This window comes from Jaculus jaculus, chromosome 13 (assembly GCF_020740685.1).
Source record: "Jaculus jaculus isolate mJacJac1 chromosome 13, mJacJac1.mat.Y.cur, whole genome shotgun sequence".
NCBI classification, from domain to species: domain Eukaryota; kingdom Metazoa; phylum Chordata; class Mammalia; order Rodentia; family Dipodidae; genus Jaculus; species Jaculus jaculus.
The window spans coordinates 43,062,232-43,080,049 of NC_059114.1; the positions used below are offsets into that span (position 1 = coordinate 43,062,232).

Consider the following 17,818-nt stretch of genomic DNA (forward strand, 5'->3'; position numbering starts at 1 on the left):
ATCTAATAAAGTAAACAGGACAGCACCCCTCCTTCCCACATCCTCCATCATTTAAAAGGATTTATTCTCATTCTAATAACACAGCAAGGACTATGGAAAAATTGTCATTGTTTAACTGCTTAAAAGACATGCAAGACTCCGGTTTGGAGGAGGGTGATGATAAGAAGGGTTTGAAGCAAAGTAGAAAACTGGGTTGCAAAGACCTAAAAAAAAATCAACACAAGTTACCAGGCGCAGTACCTTTAGTCTCAATTTCTAGATCTAACAAATTGAGATAATGATATTGAGCTATACCCATACAGGGAAATCCTGAAAAGCTGTAAAAGGGCCCACTTTTCCTGATCAAGTTTTTATTACTGGTTTTTGAGGGCCCTGGAAGGATGGAAGTCCCCTGGGGGAAGTCTGCTCTGACTCCCAGAATCTGGGTAAGTAATCATGGAAAAGCGAGTCTTGCTAAGTAGACATTTTTAGACTAGGACACCGTGACCTTGAGTTCTGATCTGGGTTGCCTATCAGAAGGCCCGGCCCCAGCCCCAGGCCGGCCCTCAGCCCTGGGCTGCGTCATTCATTGGTTCCTCAGACAACAGCCCAGCGCAATCCCATGATGGCGTAGCTGGAAAAAGACTGCACTAACACCAGCAAGACATACCTTACTGGAAATCCACTCGGCACCAGCTCTTATCCAGGCATCAAAGCTACCCCCTACCCTAGGCTCCCGGAGGCTATGGACTCCTGGGTTTCTGGGCAGGGCGGGGCCTGCTGCTAGGGCTACCAGCCTTCCAGGAGTCAGGCCTAGTAGCTGGGGCTTTTCTATTCACTGCTTTAGACCGACTCTCCCCCCCCCCCCCCATCATTAACAGCAAAGAAAGGCTCCCCGGCCACTTCCATTTCCTCCGCGGCTCAAGAGCCCTGTTATTTAATCCCGTGGCCACCCCGCCAGCATCCTTGGCGCGTCCGGCTCCACCCATCCACCTGGCCAGTTCACCGCAGCTCCCTCTTCCTTTAGGGGAGCCGGCAGAGGCCGAGGGGAGTGGGAAAAGGGAAAACTGCTTATAGCTGCAAAGCGCCTTGGCCCTTCGGAGACAAGATTACTTGGGGCAGCATTTTGAGGGGGTTTGAGGTCCAAGGACCAGTAGAGAGGCGGGACACTTAGCCACAGCAGCTGAGAGTGAGCGGAAGCCCCCGATGCTGCGGACTGGGGCGGGGTAGAGGCGGGGCGCTGAGAGGTGAGGCCCAGGCCTCTGGCAGAGCGGACAGAATCGCCCTGGGGGGTACTGGAGCCGGAAGAGGACCAGGCCCAGTCACTGTCCACACCCAAGAAATGGGGGGAGGGGTGGTCTGCACTCAGCCTCTGTAAAGGAACCAGATTCATTCAGCAATTACCCCCTTCCGCCCTCCTTTGATATAGACAATGGACATTTTCTTAAATTTTTGGCAAACACGTCTTGAAGGTCCCTGCCCCCGACGTCCCTAGGCGCCACTGATCTAGAGAAAGAGGTCCCCAGTAGGGGTCCTCCCGCTCCTCCCCACCACCGCCTGCGGCGGCCAGAGATACCCAGAACTAGGTGTGTCCTCCCCCACCCTGCCCAGGATCCGGAGGCCGCAGCACCCCCACCCTCCAGCCACACTGACGGGTCCTGCCCAAGCCCGCAGTAGCGTAAAGGTGGCCTTTACCTCCTCTTGCAGGCTGGGAGGAGGGTACAGCCCGCGCAGCTGAGCCAGCTGCAGCAGTCGCCGCCGCCCTCCATTCATTAAAAAAAAGAAAAAGAAAAAAAAAAAAAGCAACAACAACCTCCACCCGTCTTTGTAAAAGAACGACGGCCCCTTGAGGAGCCAGAGCCAGCCCCAGCAATCACGGGTTAAGTTCTTTTCCGGCCCCCCATTCATAAAAAAAGGAGCGCAGCGCATGCGCGCGCGGGGTCTCTTGTGCCCACCCATTCATAGAATCGCGGACGGCGCGCTTGCGCACTGGGGCTCCCTTCCCTCCCATTCATAAAAAAGCCATTTTCCCAGGCAGTGGTTGCAACATCGCCGCCGAGGCAGCGAGCGGAGCTGACAGCGCGGGGCTGGCGCTGCAGAACTCAGGGAGCCTTGCGGGTTCCTCTGACTGGCGTCTGCGAGTACAGCGGCGGCTGACCCACTCGAGTTCGGGGATTTACCCAGACGTGGAGCAATGCTTGTGACTCTGCAGCTCCTCAAAGTAAGTCAATGGCCGGTTTGAGGATCCGAAACTGGCCCCCCTCGCAGCCGCGACTCGACTCCCCTCGGGCTGGGCCAGCGGTGCGCTCTCTGCAGGCGCGCTTCAGTGTCCCTCCCCTCCGCTTGTGCCTCCTGGAGCCCCGCGGTGCGCTGCGGCTCCGGGACGCCCTCGGCCAGGCCGGCTCGGCGCTAGGGGTGTTCGCAGCCTGGTACCGCCGTTTCCGATCCCGGGCATTGCCCGGCTCGGGTTCCCCGCCCTTGGCGACTTGGGAAGCCCTGTGCGCGTCCCGAGAGTTTGCCTCTGGCCTGGTCTCTTTCCTCCTTCTGCCACCTACTCGCCTGGGGCGCTAAACTCGGCGACTGTGCTTGGTCTACAGCCACCGCTTGGGTCTGGGGGGCGCCCTAGCTTTGGGCGGCTCTCCCACCACCGGGATCCGTGCCCACGGTGCCAGCTCTGCCTCGGGTCTTCCCAGTCCGCCTCAGCGGCCTGTGCTCGACGTAGATTTTTCTTCCCTGGTTCCGAGACCTAGGTGACTGGGTTTCCTCCGCTTGTTTCCCCCTCTAAGATCAGAGCTGGGTTGGCCAAGGACTGGGCTTTTCTTCTCCCTCTCCTAGGCGAGGCGGTTCCTAGCCGTCTGACCTTTGCTCGGCTGCCGCATTTTATGTTGTGCAGTTGCCTCTTTTTTGGCCTTTGCAAGGACCGAGGCTCCTTGGCCACCCCGTGTCCCCTAATCCCTGGACATCGAGCTGTGCCAGGGCCCCTGGGCGGCGTTAGAGCTGTGGTGGGGGCTGAAGGTGCGTTTACATAACGCCGGGCGTGTGGGAGCTGGAGGAAGAGGTTGCGTGCGTAGGAGAGATAAGGCTCCTACTTTTCCCTCCTTCCTCCTTGGTGGTACCAGACTTGACAGCACCGAGAATTGAGGAGGATAGAGACGGTAGGTTTTGAGAAATTCTGAGTCGCCAAGGGCCATGGGGGTATGGGGGTGGGTGAGGGCGGGCTTGGCTAGCCAGGGCAGCTGGAGCTTGGCTGCATCACTGGGGCCAGGGTTGTGCCCAGTTCCCCCCTCCATGCAGACGATCAAAAAGCATTTAGACAGTAGCTGCTCTTGTGCAAGAAGACGGTTTCCCAATTCTCTTGATTGAGGGCTGGGGGTTGTGGGTAGAGGAGGCAAGAGAGATGGAAAATGGTTGCGTCTGGTTTGAAGAGCTGAGGGATGGATAGGCAAAACTGGCTGGAGAGACAGCGTGCAGAGCATGGGGGGAGCTGCTGGCTGTCTTTCATCAGCTGCTGGATGGGCTTCCATATTGTCAGGCTTGGTTGAGGGCAGAAGGCCTCTTATGGCGCAGTAAGACTCCTGGGAATCCCCCGCCCCACGTTGCAAGGAAAGGACAGATTGATTCAGTGGGGCCCCTAGGCCCAGTGGCAGCCCCTTCTTTCCTGCTTCCAAATCAGTGGCGCTATACTCTTCATTCTGGGGAGAGGCCAGACACATTGGAGGACAGGAGACCTGCGGAAAGACCAGAGCAAGCGCACATCTGTCTGGTTAGCTGACCAGTGGTCTAACCTTCCTGACAAGCTTCTCTGCGTTGTATAGCTGGAAGGTAAGAGACCGAGAGCTGTTGGGAAATAGGGGTTTATCAATCTCTTAATAAGCTCTGTCTGGCCTGAGGCCCTACCTAATATTGCACTGCTAGATTTCACAATGTTTAGAGTCCTCCAGATCTTCACACAAATAGACCGTAAACATCTGACAATTTCAACTTCTTTCTCCCTTTATTGCCAGTATGGGGCCTTCTAGGAAAGGAAGGGCTGTGGTTGCTCAGGCTGTCTTTCTCAGAAGTTAGGAAGATAGCCGCTGTAAAGTCACATTTTCCCCCATTTCCCATCTCTTGGGAGGGTTCTCCTGTGCTGGTCTCAGAAAATAACCTACTGAATATTTGAGCTGGAGAGTGGGGAATGCTTTGATTTCTGAAATCTGGGTAGACAGCTGGGATGATGAGCCCTTAATGATCCCAGTTGGTAATCATTTTAGATTTTAGGTGGTAACTTAAAGAAACTTCCTGTCTTGAGGTGCCCCATGTCCTCCTGCCTTTTCTGCTCTATCACATAACCTTTTTTTCAGATTTCCCTCTGAAATGGTAGCTTTGCTAGCACTCAGATTGGAGCTGGTGAGAGGACAGAAAACCCACAGGATTAGGTCTGTTTTGGGCCAATGCAGATCAGAGGCTTGACACTGGTGAGCATTTTTGCTTGTATCCTTCCAGAATTGGTGGGGAATCATGGCCATTTTGAAACCACCGACTGACCAGTTCATATTCCTTCTTCACAGTCTTGTCAACCTGACACTGTATGTGCCTAGAAGTTTAGCTGACTTTCTTAAATAACAATAAACTAGTGAAGGCAAAAGGTGAAAGTCAGTGATCTAAAAACTGAGAGGAAAAAACCTATTTGCACTTTCTGAAGTGGCCCTTGAACTGTGTTACTCTGCAGTTTAATAATTTTGAATCGCATAGGAACTTCAATTCCTGTTTCAGATGCTAAACTTCCCTTAGTGTGGGAATCTTTTAGATCCTAGTATTGAGCTTCCCATAAATATCTTTCTTAAATTAGGGCCTAAGCGTTTGCAAAAAGTTCAGGTTCTAAATCCAGAGTGTCATGTGGCCCTACTAAGGTAGGAGTTGACTGGTGACAACTTGAGGGGATTGCTGCTAGCTCACCTCTAGATTTAGCTGGAAGTGTGCAGTTTGGGATTTAGACTGTTCAAGAGTTACTGCTTATTGTTTGGATTTGTTTTCTTAAGATAGGGTCTTATAATCTGGGCACAAGCTGGCCTTGGCCTTGAACTCAATTTCCTGCCTCCTTGAAATATCTCAAATGCTGGGTTTAAAGGTATGCCATGATAGCTATGATAGGTGTTTTGTTGTTATTTGTCTGTTTTGCTTTAAAATTTTATTTTCTTATTTGCAAGCTGAGAGAAGGACAGAGGGATAGAATGGGCGCAGAGCCTCCAGCCAATTGAAATGAACTCCACATACATGTGCCACTTTGTGCATCTGGCCTTATGTGGGGACCGGGGAATTCAACGTGGGTTGTTAGGCTTGGAAGGCAAGTGCCTTAAGCACTGAGCCATCTCTCCAAACCTTGCTTGCTTGCTTTTTTTGGTTTTTCGAGGTAGGGTCTCACTAGCCCAGGCTGACCAGAAATTCACTATGGAGTCTCAGGGTGGCCTCAAACTCATGGCAGTCCTCCTACCTCTGCCTTCTTGGTGCTGGGATTAAAGGTGTGCTTTTTTTTTTTTTTTTTTTTTTTTAATAGTCTTGCCATGTAGCTCTGACAGGCTATGTAGACCAATTTACAGTGGTCCTCTTGCCTCTGCCTACAAGTGCTGGCATTACAGAACTATGCTACCCGCCTTAGAACAGGGGAATAGCAAGAGTGGAGAACACAGTGACTCATAAGAGCTGGAGCAAGAGGGGAAGCTGCATTGGTCCTTTCAGACCATACTATGGACCAGATGACCCTAAGCCTGGGTACTTGTAAAGAGGCCAGGGCCAGGGCTGTTAGTACCAGAGTGGCCAGGACTGGGGTGAGCTCACTAGTTACCAATGTGTTCCTGGAAAGAGGGTCTAGTTTTATTCTAGTTTTAGTTATTTATTTAGTAGAGAAAGGGGCAGAAACAGTGAGTATAGGTGCAGCCAGACCTCCAGAATCATGCTTAGCTTTATGTGGGTACTGAGGAATTGAACTCTGGTCCTTAGGCTTTGCAGACAAGTGCTTTAGCCACTAAGCCATCTTTCCAGCCACAGGAGTGTCTAGTTTTAGGGTATTTCTAACATAAGTAGCACAGGGGTATTGGCTCTCAGGGGTCTGGGGCTACCCTGTAGATATGAATAGCTGACAAGGCTAAGGAATGTATCAGGGACATGTGGCCCAGCTTAAGAGGCTCCACCATTCAGCTGTAATTATGATTGTTCTTTCCAAGGACAGGCCCCAGTCGTTGGAGGAAGCAAGGGTGTTGGGGAGGGAGCACAGATGTGTGGAGTCCAGCAGTGGAGGGGAAAAGCCCTCCAGGGAAGGGGCCCTCTGGGCAGGTGGCCACTTGCAGAAGAGTGGTTTCCCTAGTAGGGTAGTCTGTTTCTGGCTGGGGGAAGGGGCAGGAAGTCATTTCCTGCTTGGTCCCAAGAGTAAGCTAAAATCTATTACTGTCAGTTCTTAGTGGAGGTTAGGGAGTCAAATATGACCGTATTGATTGTCATGGGAAGAAGTCTTTCTGAGGGGAGTGGGGAACCTCCAGATTGCTGCTGCTCCCTATCTATACTTTGGCTTCTGCCACTAGTTCTCAAACTGCCACTGGTGAGCATGCTTCTGGTGCCCTTCCTTTGTGACTCTAATTCCTCTTAATGGAGAACCAAGCCAGCAAGATTTCCCCATCCATGGTGTGCTGGAGCTTTGCTGCTCATGGTTGTGAAAGAAGAAAAAGAGGGTGGGGAACCTAGAACTGGTGATAGGAGAGTGATCTAGGCAACTGTTTTCTTTTGTGATCCCTAATGCTGGCCAGGGGTGAGCCTCCTAGTGCTGGTCCTGAGGGGTGGGGTGGTGTACGTGTGGAGGAAGTTTCCTGACATCCAGCTGCTCAGGGTTCTCATTTCCTTCCACTCCATTCCCCACTGATTGCCTCTCTCCCCAGGCCCTTTGTCCCTCCCCACCCCCAAAGGGCCTGGGGAGGGAGGTCCCTCACTTCCCTTACCACTCCCCTTTAAAAGTCTTTTTAAAGCAGTAAGTCATCGCCTGGCTGTAGCTTAATTAACTAACCGAGAAAGGGTGTCACAAAGGGCCAGGCACTCGTAGTGAGTGGAGGAGGGCTGGGCCCTTTAGCAGCCTAACCTTTATTCTGAGTCGTTAAAGGGTTAAACAGCCTTCTGAAAGAACCCTCTGAGACTGAATGAGCAGCCGAAACTCCTGCTCATTCACAGCCTCTTACCCGGTTTGTCATTAGTTGACCTGTACTTCTAAAATTCAATTGCCAAGTTTTTCCTATGTTTTCCCTTCCCAGGGTAAGTCAAGGGTAAGGCATCCCAGTTGCATGGACATTTAATATGCCCCTTGATTCTTTTCAGGAAGCCTGTGTTTAGCCTCCTATGGGTACAAATAGCTGCGGATTCAGTCAGGCCAGCTCTGAGCTCCCAGACCCTGGCAGATCAGGGATGTGTGCTGGGGAGGAGGTGGTAACGTGCTAGTTGGGCATTTTTGCCCTCTTCTACCTAATACCTGGCTCCTCCTTCCCTCCCCACACGCATGCACTGGAAACCCCAACCACAGAAGTTCCCTAGGAACCCCTAAATTCAACTTGATAGATAGGGATTCCCTTCGGCGTCAGGGTTTCAGTTAAAGGATTGTTTTACAATGAACTCCTCGTGAAGCTAATTGATTGGACTTTAAGAAAACTAAAAATGGAAACAGTGAAGAAGGGTGAGGTAAGATGAAGGAATAGCAAAGAGAACTGAATTGAAGGTAAAGGTGTCTTGAGCTCCAGAGGCTTCCTTTGCATAACAGAAATTACAAGCTCCTAGTCAAGCTCACTGAAAATTCTAACCGGAGTCATTTCCCTGTTGGTTGAGTTACTGAGTCCCACGATGTCCTGGTAAGGCGAGGCAAGGCTCCCCTTGTGAAGGCTGGAGACTGGCTTGGGTAAAGCTGGAGGCGTCCGTGGCTACTGATTGATTGATTGATGCCTGCGGACCTATCCCAGGGGTTAGGGAGGGCTTCTTCACATCACTGTAAGCAGGTGCTACAAGGCTGGCTGAGTTCAAATCCTCCTGATTATGTTGTGACCCTTTGCTACTGCTGCCCCCCCCCAAGTGGCACTGGGGGTTGAACCCATGCTAAGCTACTAATCTTATCCCTGAGCTATATCCCCTCTCCTTTTTACTTTATGGTTTTACGAGGTAAGGTCTCACTCTGGCTCAGGCTGACCTGGAATTCACTATGGAGTCTCAGGTTGGCCTCAAACTCACGGCAATCCTCCTACCTCTGCCTCCCATGTGCTGGGATCGCCCAGCTTACTTTTTCTTTTGAGCTCACTCTAGTGCAGACAGAATTTGAATTTGCAGTCCCATCGCCTTAGCCTGCCAAGTATCTAGGATTACAGGCCTGCGCTACCAGTCCTGGCCGTGCTTTCATTTCTAACTGCAGAATGGGTGCCATCCTTTCAGGTGACGGCAAGGATGAAAAAACAAATTACTGTGGGTGCAGCGCAGAGCGCTGCTTACTGTTCTAAGGTTGCAGGGAGGTGAGTGGCCCCTTGCCTTAACTCTTGTGTATACGCGACTGTCCCCTAGAATGCAGCAGGGCCACTGCCTTGGCCAAGCAGGGCTGCCTTATCTCTCTCCAGGGTCTGCTTGTGGAACAGTGTCTGGAGGCACAGAATCCCGTGCCCTTGATATTATGGATCTTTTCCTTGGAGGAGGAGCAGAGGTGCCATCTGAAAGGATACCCTGGCTCTGCAGGGTGGGAATGTCCCAGGAGTAGAAGTTGATCTCCCACACCAACTCAGACTTGGGTTTTGTTTTTTAATTAAGTTATTTATTTATTTTAGACAGGGAGTTGTGTCTGAGGGCTTATCAAACAGGCAGTACAGGAAGTTGTTTTTCTCTGTCAGTCCCAGCAGGGACTCTTCAGAGGGCAGAACAAGCCTAAGCAAGTGTGAGCAGTGGAATTCTGAGCCAGCCACTGGGTTTTACCGAGCTGATGGCCAGAAGCGATCCTAGATCAAGGTCACCACTGGAAGATGTCTTTTAGAACATGTTTCTGTAGTCATCAGATGCTGCGTGTCCCAAGAGCACTGAGCCAGTGAGGTTCAAGTGCACACACCCTCTGCTGGCCTCAACTGAAGGCCCAGATGTTGACAGCTGCCTCGGGAGGGTAACAGGAGACTGTTGGTGCCGATAATACCCAGTGTCTACAGTGTTTGCTCCAACCCCGCTTCTCACCAGGACTTTTCCGTGACTTGAAGAGTTATGCCCACTGAACCAGGGACTGTTGAACAGCTCTTCGATGAGTTTCCCACACCTTTTGCTTTATCTGTAGGAAATGCACTCCAATAACAAGCTTGTAAAAGCCAAGTGGGTGATCAGTGTGTTTGGGTGACCAGAGTACTTTTCTCCTGTAGTTTGGCCAGCTCTTCCTGGTCCTGAGGTAAAAACCCTGGTTACATGGATCAGTGTTTGGCCACTTGACACTGGTGCAGACATCTTTTTATTGTTTTTGGCAGTCATTCCCAACCTGGACTTCCACAATAATGGACTCATGGTGTCTTTGCCCAAGGAAGAGGGTTCTTACCTGAGAATTTCATCCATGGCATTTTCCATTCTTGGGCCAAGTCCCAAGTTTGCCTCTAGCCAAAGTCCCCATGAATGGGACCATGGGGCTCTAAACTGGTTAATTGACCCCAAACTCAAATATTTTTTTCTAGAAGCTTTGGAAACCCTACTCAGAACAAGCAGACAGGCTGAAATGGCATTCCCTGGAAAAGTGTCTTTGGCTACTTCTTAACATTCCATCTGCCCAACCCTGACCACAGGACCCCACTCAAGGCTGCCTCGCAAGGAACTTAATTCTTCAGTGACAGACCTACATGCCGCTGAGGGCATAGTCTATCACAAAGAAGTCTCCTACCCAAAGGTGATCCTCTGAACCAGGCATGGTGCTCAGTGCCTGTGATCCCAGCTCAGAAGGCTGAGCCAGAAGGATTGCTGTGAGATGGAAGCCAGCCTGCTGAACTGCATAGTATCCTAGGCTATTACGTGATATAACCTGATGCCTTAGCTGGTTTCATCTGAAGAGAACTTTGGGGCAGGCCCTGCCACCAGGTTAACTTTATCCAAGACAGATAAGGAAAACCATAAGAAATACCACTGTCATTCAAGTAGTCAGGGCATGGGTGCAGAGGCAAGAGTCAGGTGTTCTGTGTGACTGAGAACTATTAGTTGGCTTAGCATTGTGGAAAAGATTTGATGCTTTTTATTTTATGTCGTAATGTAAATAATACACCAATGAGGGCGCTTTGTATGCTCCTGGTAAACTTAACTTCTAGAGTTAGATGTTTGTTTTTTGCATCCAAGGAAGCTCTTATTCCCCTACAGTGTTAATTATTTGTGATCAAACTGTTGTCTCCAAGCAGAGGAAGTACATTCAGTGAGTTACTGTAACAACACACCCCCCTCCCAGCGAACTCCACCATACAGAGTCCCAGGGAGTCTGTCACTGTACTATGACTGGAATTTCCCTGTGGACTAACCAGTGTCCTGAGTCTAGAGGGACTTGAAGTATATGGGGTAGAAACTTACCTCACACCCCTTCTCCGTAGCACCTTCCATGCAAGGTGAACCTAGTAGTTGAGGGGTAGAGATGGTTCTCCTAAATAAAACACCATTAGCATCTTGAAAAGGCATTTACAGAAGAAACCCGCCACGCGTAGTACACACTAACCCGGTGTGGGTTTTCTTTTTGTTGTTGCTGTTTTAAGACTCATCTTCCCCTTCTCCGCCTTTCCCTCCCCCAGCCTTCTAATGTTTTTAAGGTTTGGGTTGGAATCTTCCCACAGTCTAATCTTTCCCTTGGATTCCAAATTGTGTCCCCCTTGAGCAGAGGTCCTGGCCTTCTGCTGCTATTTCTTTAAATTGATCTCCATCCGAATTCCAAATGTAAAGGTCAGCAGGCAAGGAAATGGCACTTCTAATAGAAAACAATGTGCACTTTCTAAATTTGAACCAAGCCGTTTCCGCTCTTTGATTTAAGTGACTTCCTGGGGTTCCGTGTCAGGCACTGCAGTTGAATCTCTGGCCGGATGCCAACTTAAAATTGCACTCTCTCAGTGAAATTAGAAACTGATCCAGGGCTGGCTTAGCTATTCTAGTAAATAGCATTTAGGCTGAATGTTCAGCTCAGCACTTGGAAATGGATGATGTGAGTGCCCCTCGAGAGGATTTCCCATCCAAGTTATCCGAAGCTCACCTAGCCAGGGGTCATTAGCTGCTGAGAGGTTGCTGCAGTTGGAAGTGGTTGTAATAAGTTAATATCCTGGATGGGCAGGCATCAGATACAACCCTTCATTCTCTTCCAAGTATCCAAATGAAGACTTTTGTTTATCCAGCTGATAAACTCCATGGGAGTACACAGGAGCTGTTGTGTTTATTCACCACATAGTCAGCTCCCAGCATAGTTCTTGGCATTGGGACTTGCAAGTGCTCAGGAAATCGAGATGGTTCTATTCTGAGATAGTGATAAATTGTTCAGTATTTGCTGTGTGCCAGGCCATGTGCTAGACACCAGATGTGCATTTTCTTTTCTTCTCAAAAATATTTTTATTTTTTAAGAGAGAATGGGTGCACCAGGACCTTCTACAACTGCAGACAAATTCCAGATGCACGCGCCACTTTGTGCATCTGGCTTTATGTGGGTACTAGTGTCTTTAGGCATTGCAGGCAAGTGCCTCGATCTCTAAGCCACCTATGGAGCCCCAGATAAGCTTTTCTTTCTTTTTGGTTTTTTGAGGTAGGGTCTCATTCCTGTCCTGGCTGACCTTGAATTAACTCTGTAGTCTCAGGGTGGCCTTGAACTCACGGAGATCCTCCTACCTCTGCCTCCTGAGTGCAGGGACTAAAAAGGCATGTGCCACCACACACGGCTTGCTTTTGTTTTTTGAGACAGTGTCTCATTCTGTAGCCCAGGCTGGCCCCAGATTCACAGTAAGTCTGCTACTTCAGGCTCCCAAGTGCTGGGATTACAGGCTGGTTCTACCACCCGTGGCTCCCCCTCCCTCCTCCCTGCTGCTGGAGATTGACAGGACCCCATGTGTGCTAGGAAAGCCCTCTACCATTGGGGTACACTCCAGCCCAGTAAGTGTTATTTCCTACCAGTCATACTGATGTTACTGATACTGGCCATTTAAAAGTCTTGGGAATTTCTGGAAAGTCCACTGAAGAAATTTAGTTCACATTTCATTTGAGCTCAAAGGACCTGATATGTTGGGGATATGGACGAGTATTCGTAGACCACAGACTGATGCCTGGAATCCATTCTCTCTTTTCCTCCTTCTCTCCCAGGGCCCCTAGAAGCCTGTTTCTCGAGCAGTCTAAGACCTCCAGCTCCATGGAGCCCCCCATCCCACAGAACGCCCCTTTGACTACCAGCTCCATCATGGTGCAGCCCCTCCTTGACAGCCGGGGGCCCCATAGCCGCCTCCAGCACCCACTCACCATCCTACCCATTGACCAGATGAAGACTAGCCACGCGGAGAATGACTACATAGATAACCCTGGCCTGGCTCCCCCTTCAGGTCCCAAAAGGACCAGGGGTGGGGCACCGGAGCTGACTCCGACACCTGCCCGCTGTGACCAGGACATCACCCACCACTGGATCTCCTTCAGCGGGCGGCCCAGCTCTGTGAGCAGCAGCAGCAGCACCTCTTCTGACCAGCGGCTCCTAGACCATATGGCTCCACCACCCTTGGCCGAGCAGGCCTCACCTAGGGCTGTGCGCCTCCAGCCCAAGGTGGTTCACTGTAAGCCCCTGGACCTCAAGGGCCCAGCTGCCCCACCAGAGCTAGATAAGCACTTCTTGCTGTGCGAGGCCTGTGGGAAGTGTAAATGCAAGGAATGCGCATCCCCTCGGACGCTGCCATCCTGCTGGGTGTGCAACCAGGAGTGCCTGTGCTCCGCTCAGACCCTGGTCAACTACGGCACGTGCATGTGCCTGGTGCAGGGCATCTTCTACCACTGCACCAATGAGGACGATGAGGGCTCCTGCGCAGACCACCCCTGCTCCTGCTCCCATTCCAACTGCTGCGCCCGCTGGTCCTTCATGGGCGCCCTCTCCGTGGTGCTGCCCTGCCTGCTGTGCTACCTGCCCGCCACCGGCTGTGTCAAGCTGGCCCAGCGCGGCTATGACCGCCTGCGTCGCCCTGGTTGCCGCTGCAAGCACACAAACAGTGTCATCTGCAAGGCGGCTGGTGGGGACGCCAAGGCCAGCAGGTCCGACAAGTCTTTCTGACACTTTGGAAACCACCCTTGGAAACGTGGGTTCCTTCTGAGGCTGACTTTGCTCTTCTGTCCTCCCCTGCCCCTAGATTGGGAAGAAACAGGCTGAGACCCTCACACCCACCCTCAATTCCCCAAAAGGATGAAGAACCACTTTGGGGTTTTTTCATGATCCTGACCTTTGTGTCAAATAGACAGTGGCAGGGTGTGGCGTTTTTTTGGGGGGCGGGGGGTGGCGTCTTTCTCTATTTCAGAAGATCAAACACGGTTGACATAGAATCCAGAAGTTGCAGCTGCTCAATGTCCTTCCCAGTCCCCCCTCCTCCTGCCCTCTCTCTCCCACTTTGCCTTTGTCTCTGGCTCCCAAAGGAGCCGGCTTCCTGGGAGGAGTTGCTAACAGAGGCCGGGAGACCTTGAGGAAGACCTGCAGCCTTGACTTCAACCTTCTCCCTTGCCTGGGTCCTCATCTGTTGGCCCTCACCTCATGGGAGGTGCAGGACACCCTAGCTTTCCCTGCTGTGTGTACTCGGGAGTCACTCAGAACAGAAGCCAGTCAGGGAGCAGAAGTCTCCCTTGAGCCACAGGATGGATTTAGGAGCCCACCTGCAGTGTGCTCCGCTCTGCCGGCCTCATCGCTGACTCTCGGGAGTGTCCCATGCATCACAGCGTCCTCCGGTTCTTACCGAGTCAGACTCGCCTGCCCGCAGTGTGTCCTGATTTCTCTCTACTCCGATTCTTCACAGAAACTTGATGGGTAGAGAAGCCAAGGCGGCACAAGCGAGACCAAATATCATTTTGCCAATGCGTCTGAGGCTGTGGTCTCTGGATCCAGTCGTGATGTTTTTATACAATAATTAAACCAGATGCTAACTGTGTTTTAAACAATAATAATAAAACAACTTGCTTCCTTTTGGGCCACCCCCAGGAAGGGCTGATTTCAAAATCTGGGGGCAAGCAACCTCAAGGAGCACAATTCCCCTACCCACCAAGAAGAAGATTTTAAAGGCAACGAAGAGGCCACACCTCCCATTGGCAGAATGACAGTTGAGCTGAGCCGGGGTTGGGTTTCCTCTCCTCTGATTCTGCTGCTTGCTGTCATAGCCTTTTGTGTATAGGGATGCGTCTATCTTTATGTAAATAGAGAAGGTGATGAACAGAGTCTTATTTTAGTGTTAGGAAGCCCCAGCTGGGGGGAGTCAGACAAGCCCAGAGAGGGTGGGGAATGATTCTCCAGGGGCCACTGGGTTTGAGCCCTGCTTTTGTGCACAGCACACCCCCTCCCAACAGCCCCCCCCCCAAAGACGTAGCAACTCTTTCTCAAGGTGCTAAAGGACTCAGAAAGTGCAGCACGTTCAGTGGGTAGGTACTTGTTGCATGCAAAAGCTGTAGTGTGTCTGGTCCTTGCCCCTGCTGTTGTCTGGGGCTTTTGCTTCGTGTGATATTTTGTCCCTATCCCCTCCTGATGAGAGGACTGGCCTGGGTCAGAAGAGGTGCCCCAGGCGAAATTGGGAATGCATTAGGCAAAGCAACTGTAATACTTCTGGCTCCTTCGATGGGAACCTAGCCACCAGAAGGGAGGCAAGGCAGCAGGTAGCCATGAGTGGCGTGGACCTAATGCTTCTCGAGGACTCCCTACCCACCCCTCTTGCAGACTATTAGTAACACCTTATGATTTAGAATAAGTTAATTGTAACCGTAGGTATTTATTGATTGGAGGAAGGGAGGATCTTATTTTCGGCTTTATTTATGTAACATTTGCTGGCTTGTAAAAGGCAAGTATAAAATATTGCATTTTCATTCTCTTAAAGCTAATTCACATAGCTGCCCTTGCCACAGTTACAATGGTTATACGGATGTTCTTGCACAAATTAGAGGGAATGGTAGAAGACGAAACACATTCAGCCAACCACTTAACACTAATTGAATGTATTGGAAGTGTACTGAAGGGGCTGGAGGTGTTTTCCTCAGATGAGGTATGCAGAGGTGAACCCCCACATGATTGCGCACATGTGCACTCTTTCCAAAAGGCCTTGGCACTTCGCCCAGGGCCCCTCTCTCAAATCTTCTCCATGGGAAACATGACCCACGGTGGCAAGTTGCACTTTGGTGATCTTGGTCTTCACACCCATTCTGTGGAGAATTGATTTACATAAGCTGTGTATGCACACATGCACATGTTACACTTCACACACACACACACACACACATGCACACACGCACTGACCCTCCACTGACACAGACCTTGTTTCCTGGCAACCTCTCCTGAACCCTGACTTTGTGTACATAGCTGTAAACACGGATTTTTGTGGGTTTTGGTTTGCTTTTTTCTTTTTACCCCTCCCGTTTTGGCTTGCGTTGAATCTGCTCTATGGATGTCTTCAGAACACTCTCCAAGAGTTTATGTGCTCAGTGGTCAAGGAAAGAGGGACAGAAAGGAGCGTCCTTGGTTTTCTCAGCTCTGTTCTTTTTCTTTGGTGAACACACAGGAAAGAAAACAAAAACATGGTTTGCTTGTAGGGCCCACAGGCCTGTGGAGGCGTCGAGGGACCAGGCTCTCAGAAATGTAACACATTTCTGTAGCTGCTTCTGGCTGGTTGTTTCCTGTTACCAGCAGCTTGTTTGGCTGGATTACGCCTCATCTTCAGAAGTGCCAGCTGGTTCCCACTGCCAGGCCTGTGCTGGGTGCTGGCTGTGTGTGGAGCTGAGGGTAACACCCAGGACCCTGGCTGCACACTCTGCACGCGTCCTGGGAACGGGTTTGTGTAGGCTAGCAAAATCTACCCAGGTGTAAGAAAGGCTCCTCAGAGAAGTCTCCGGAAAGAAGCAAAGACCAGCCTACGATATTGTCATGGGCCCTTCACTGCTTGCAAAAACATGACTAGGTTGCAGCATTTGCAGTCTGTTGATGCATCACAGAGCCAGCTGGGAACGACATGCCCAAGGGGTCATACATGCAAAGAGAACCTAGGTGACCTTCACCTTGAAGCACATGGTCTTGTCCCCTGTTGCCCCTCATCTTTGCGCTGTACGATTCTCTGGGGCACCCTTCACCCTCACTAGCCTTCTGGTTCTTTTCCATTCTCCCCCTCTGCTTCCTGTGACCATGGATGTCAGATCTTGCATTTCCAATTTCTTGCTGTGAGTGACTTACGTGACGTGTCTTCCCTTGCTTTCTCTTGCTGTCCTACAGTTGGGTTTTGTGTTGAAACGGTGATGCTGTATCCGGTGCCCACTCCATCATGCCCCTATTTCATTCCCCTTTCTGTAGCCCCTTCTCACCCCACCACAAAAGTTACCACAGAAGGTTTCCTTTGTATAGAATATTTATTTTGAAGCTCTATTTTAATAGTATTTATTTTAGAAAGTCTACTATTGTAAGAGTTCTTCTGTTTGTGAAGAAAAAACAAGTTAAAAACTGAATGTACTGATCTAGAAAATATCTATAAATATATATTGTTAAATATACACAAGTTTTCCGTTCACTCGCGTGTTTGTGACCACTTTCCTCACATCCTCACCCAGCAAGCTCCCAGGTGTGTTAAAGAACAGCAGGCCACCTGGGCTAATGACATGTGCACGCAGGTCTGTACTTCGGGGGATCCTTGTCACCTCTGAGATGACTTGAGCCACTGAAGGAGCGAGGTGCTACAAGACCCTCCCTGGATCATGCCCCTACACTGGGTGTGGTGCTTTGTTTTGAGGTAGGGTCTCCCTTTGTAGCCTACCCTGGTCCGAAACCCCAGCCACCCTCCTGCCTTTGCCTCCTAAGTGGAATATGAGCATTATGGATCTCTGCCCAGCTACTGGGTACAACATAGGCAAAGATGATCTAGAACTAAGAACAGAAGTAGAGCCATACATTTTCTAAGATGTCAGCCTCTCCTTTTTGGGTCCTGGTACAGTTTTCAAGAGGCCAACCAGAAACGCTCTTGGCTGTTGATTCATTCTTGCTGGATTGGGGTATTACCCCAAATGAGCTCCTCTGACCTCTTGTCTCCTGTTCACAGACTGGCTTGTCTTGGTCCTGTAATTCCCATTGCCCTCAACCACATCCCCACCAGAGTCCAGGTGCTTTTTTCATTATATTCCATTTCTATGACAGTTGCAGTAAAAGATAGGCTTTTGCTTTCTCAAAGTAATTTTTTTTTCTTTTTAAAAAGATTTTTATTTATTTGAAAGAAAGAATGAGAACCAAGGCCCTCCAGCCACTGCAAATAAACTCCAGACATTTACACCACTTAGTGCATCTGGCTAACGTGGGTACTGGGGAATCAAACCTGGTTCCTTAGGCTTCCCAGGCAAGTGCCTTAACCTCTAAGCCTAATTTTCATTACTTATGTATGTGAAGGGAAGAAAAGAAAAAGGCAGAATGGGTGTGCCAGGGCCTCCTAGCCACTGCAAACAAACTCCACATGCGCTGCCTTGTGCATTTGGCTTTATATAAACTAGAGAATCTAACCTGACTGTCTTGGCTTTGCTGGCAATTGCCTTAACCTCTAAGCCATCTCTCATTCTCTAAACTTAACTTATTTTGAAGAATTTATTTGAGAGAGAAAGGCAGAAGGGGAGAGAATGGGCATGC

General features: G+C 50.3%; 1 protein-coding gene and 1 long non-coding RNA gene across 4 annotated transcripts in view; one reads left to right on the forward strand and one right to left on the reverse strand.

Moving 5' to 3' along the window:
- Positions 1 to 1,735, reverse strand: part of LOC123454113 — a 34,515-nt gene extending 32,780 nt beyond the window's left edge. The window contains exon 1 of the long non-coding RNA XR_006633163.1: positions 1,675 to 1,735. This is a non-coding gene — a long non-coding RNA (uncharacterized LOC123454113). The remainder of the gene's footprint in view (positions 1 to 1,674) is intronic.
- A 281-nt stretch (positions 1,736 to 2,016) lies between these two features.
- Spry4 (sprouty RTK signaling antagonist 4) lies at positions 2,017 to 16,706 on the forward strand. Of its 3 annotated transcripts, XM_045132866.1 has the most exons (3): positions 3,664 to 3,801; positions 4,323 to 4,436; positions 12,304 to 16,706. In XM_045132866.1, the coding sequence occupies exon 3, from the start codon at positions 12,350 to 12,352 to the stop codon at positions 13,247 to 13,249; it is 900 nt and encodes a 299-aa protein (XP_044988801.1). In that variant the 5' UTR covers positions 3,664 to 3,801; positions 4,323 to 4,436; positions 12,304 to 12,349; the 3' UTR covers positions 13,250 to 16,706. The 3 variants fall into 3 exon arrangements, with proteins under 3 accessions (XP_004664760.1, XP_044988800.1, XP_044988801.1); XM_004664703.2 differs by lacking the exons at positions 3,664 to 3,801; positions 4,323 to 4,436 and adding an exon at positions 2,017 to 2,200; XM_045132865.1 differs by lacking the exon at positions 4,323 to 4,436 and having other exon boundaries at positions 3,646 to 3,801.
- Positions 16,707 to 17,818: the final 1,112 nt, after the last annotated feature.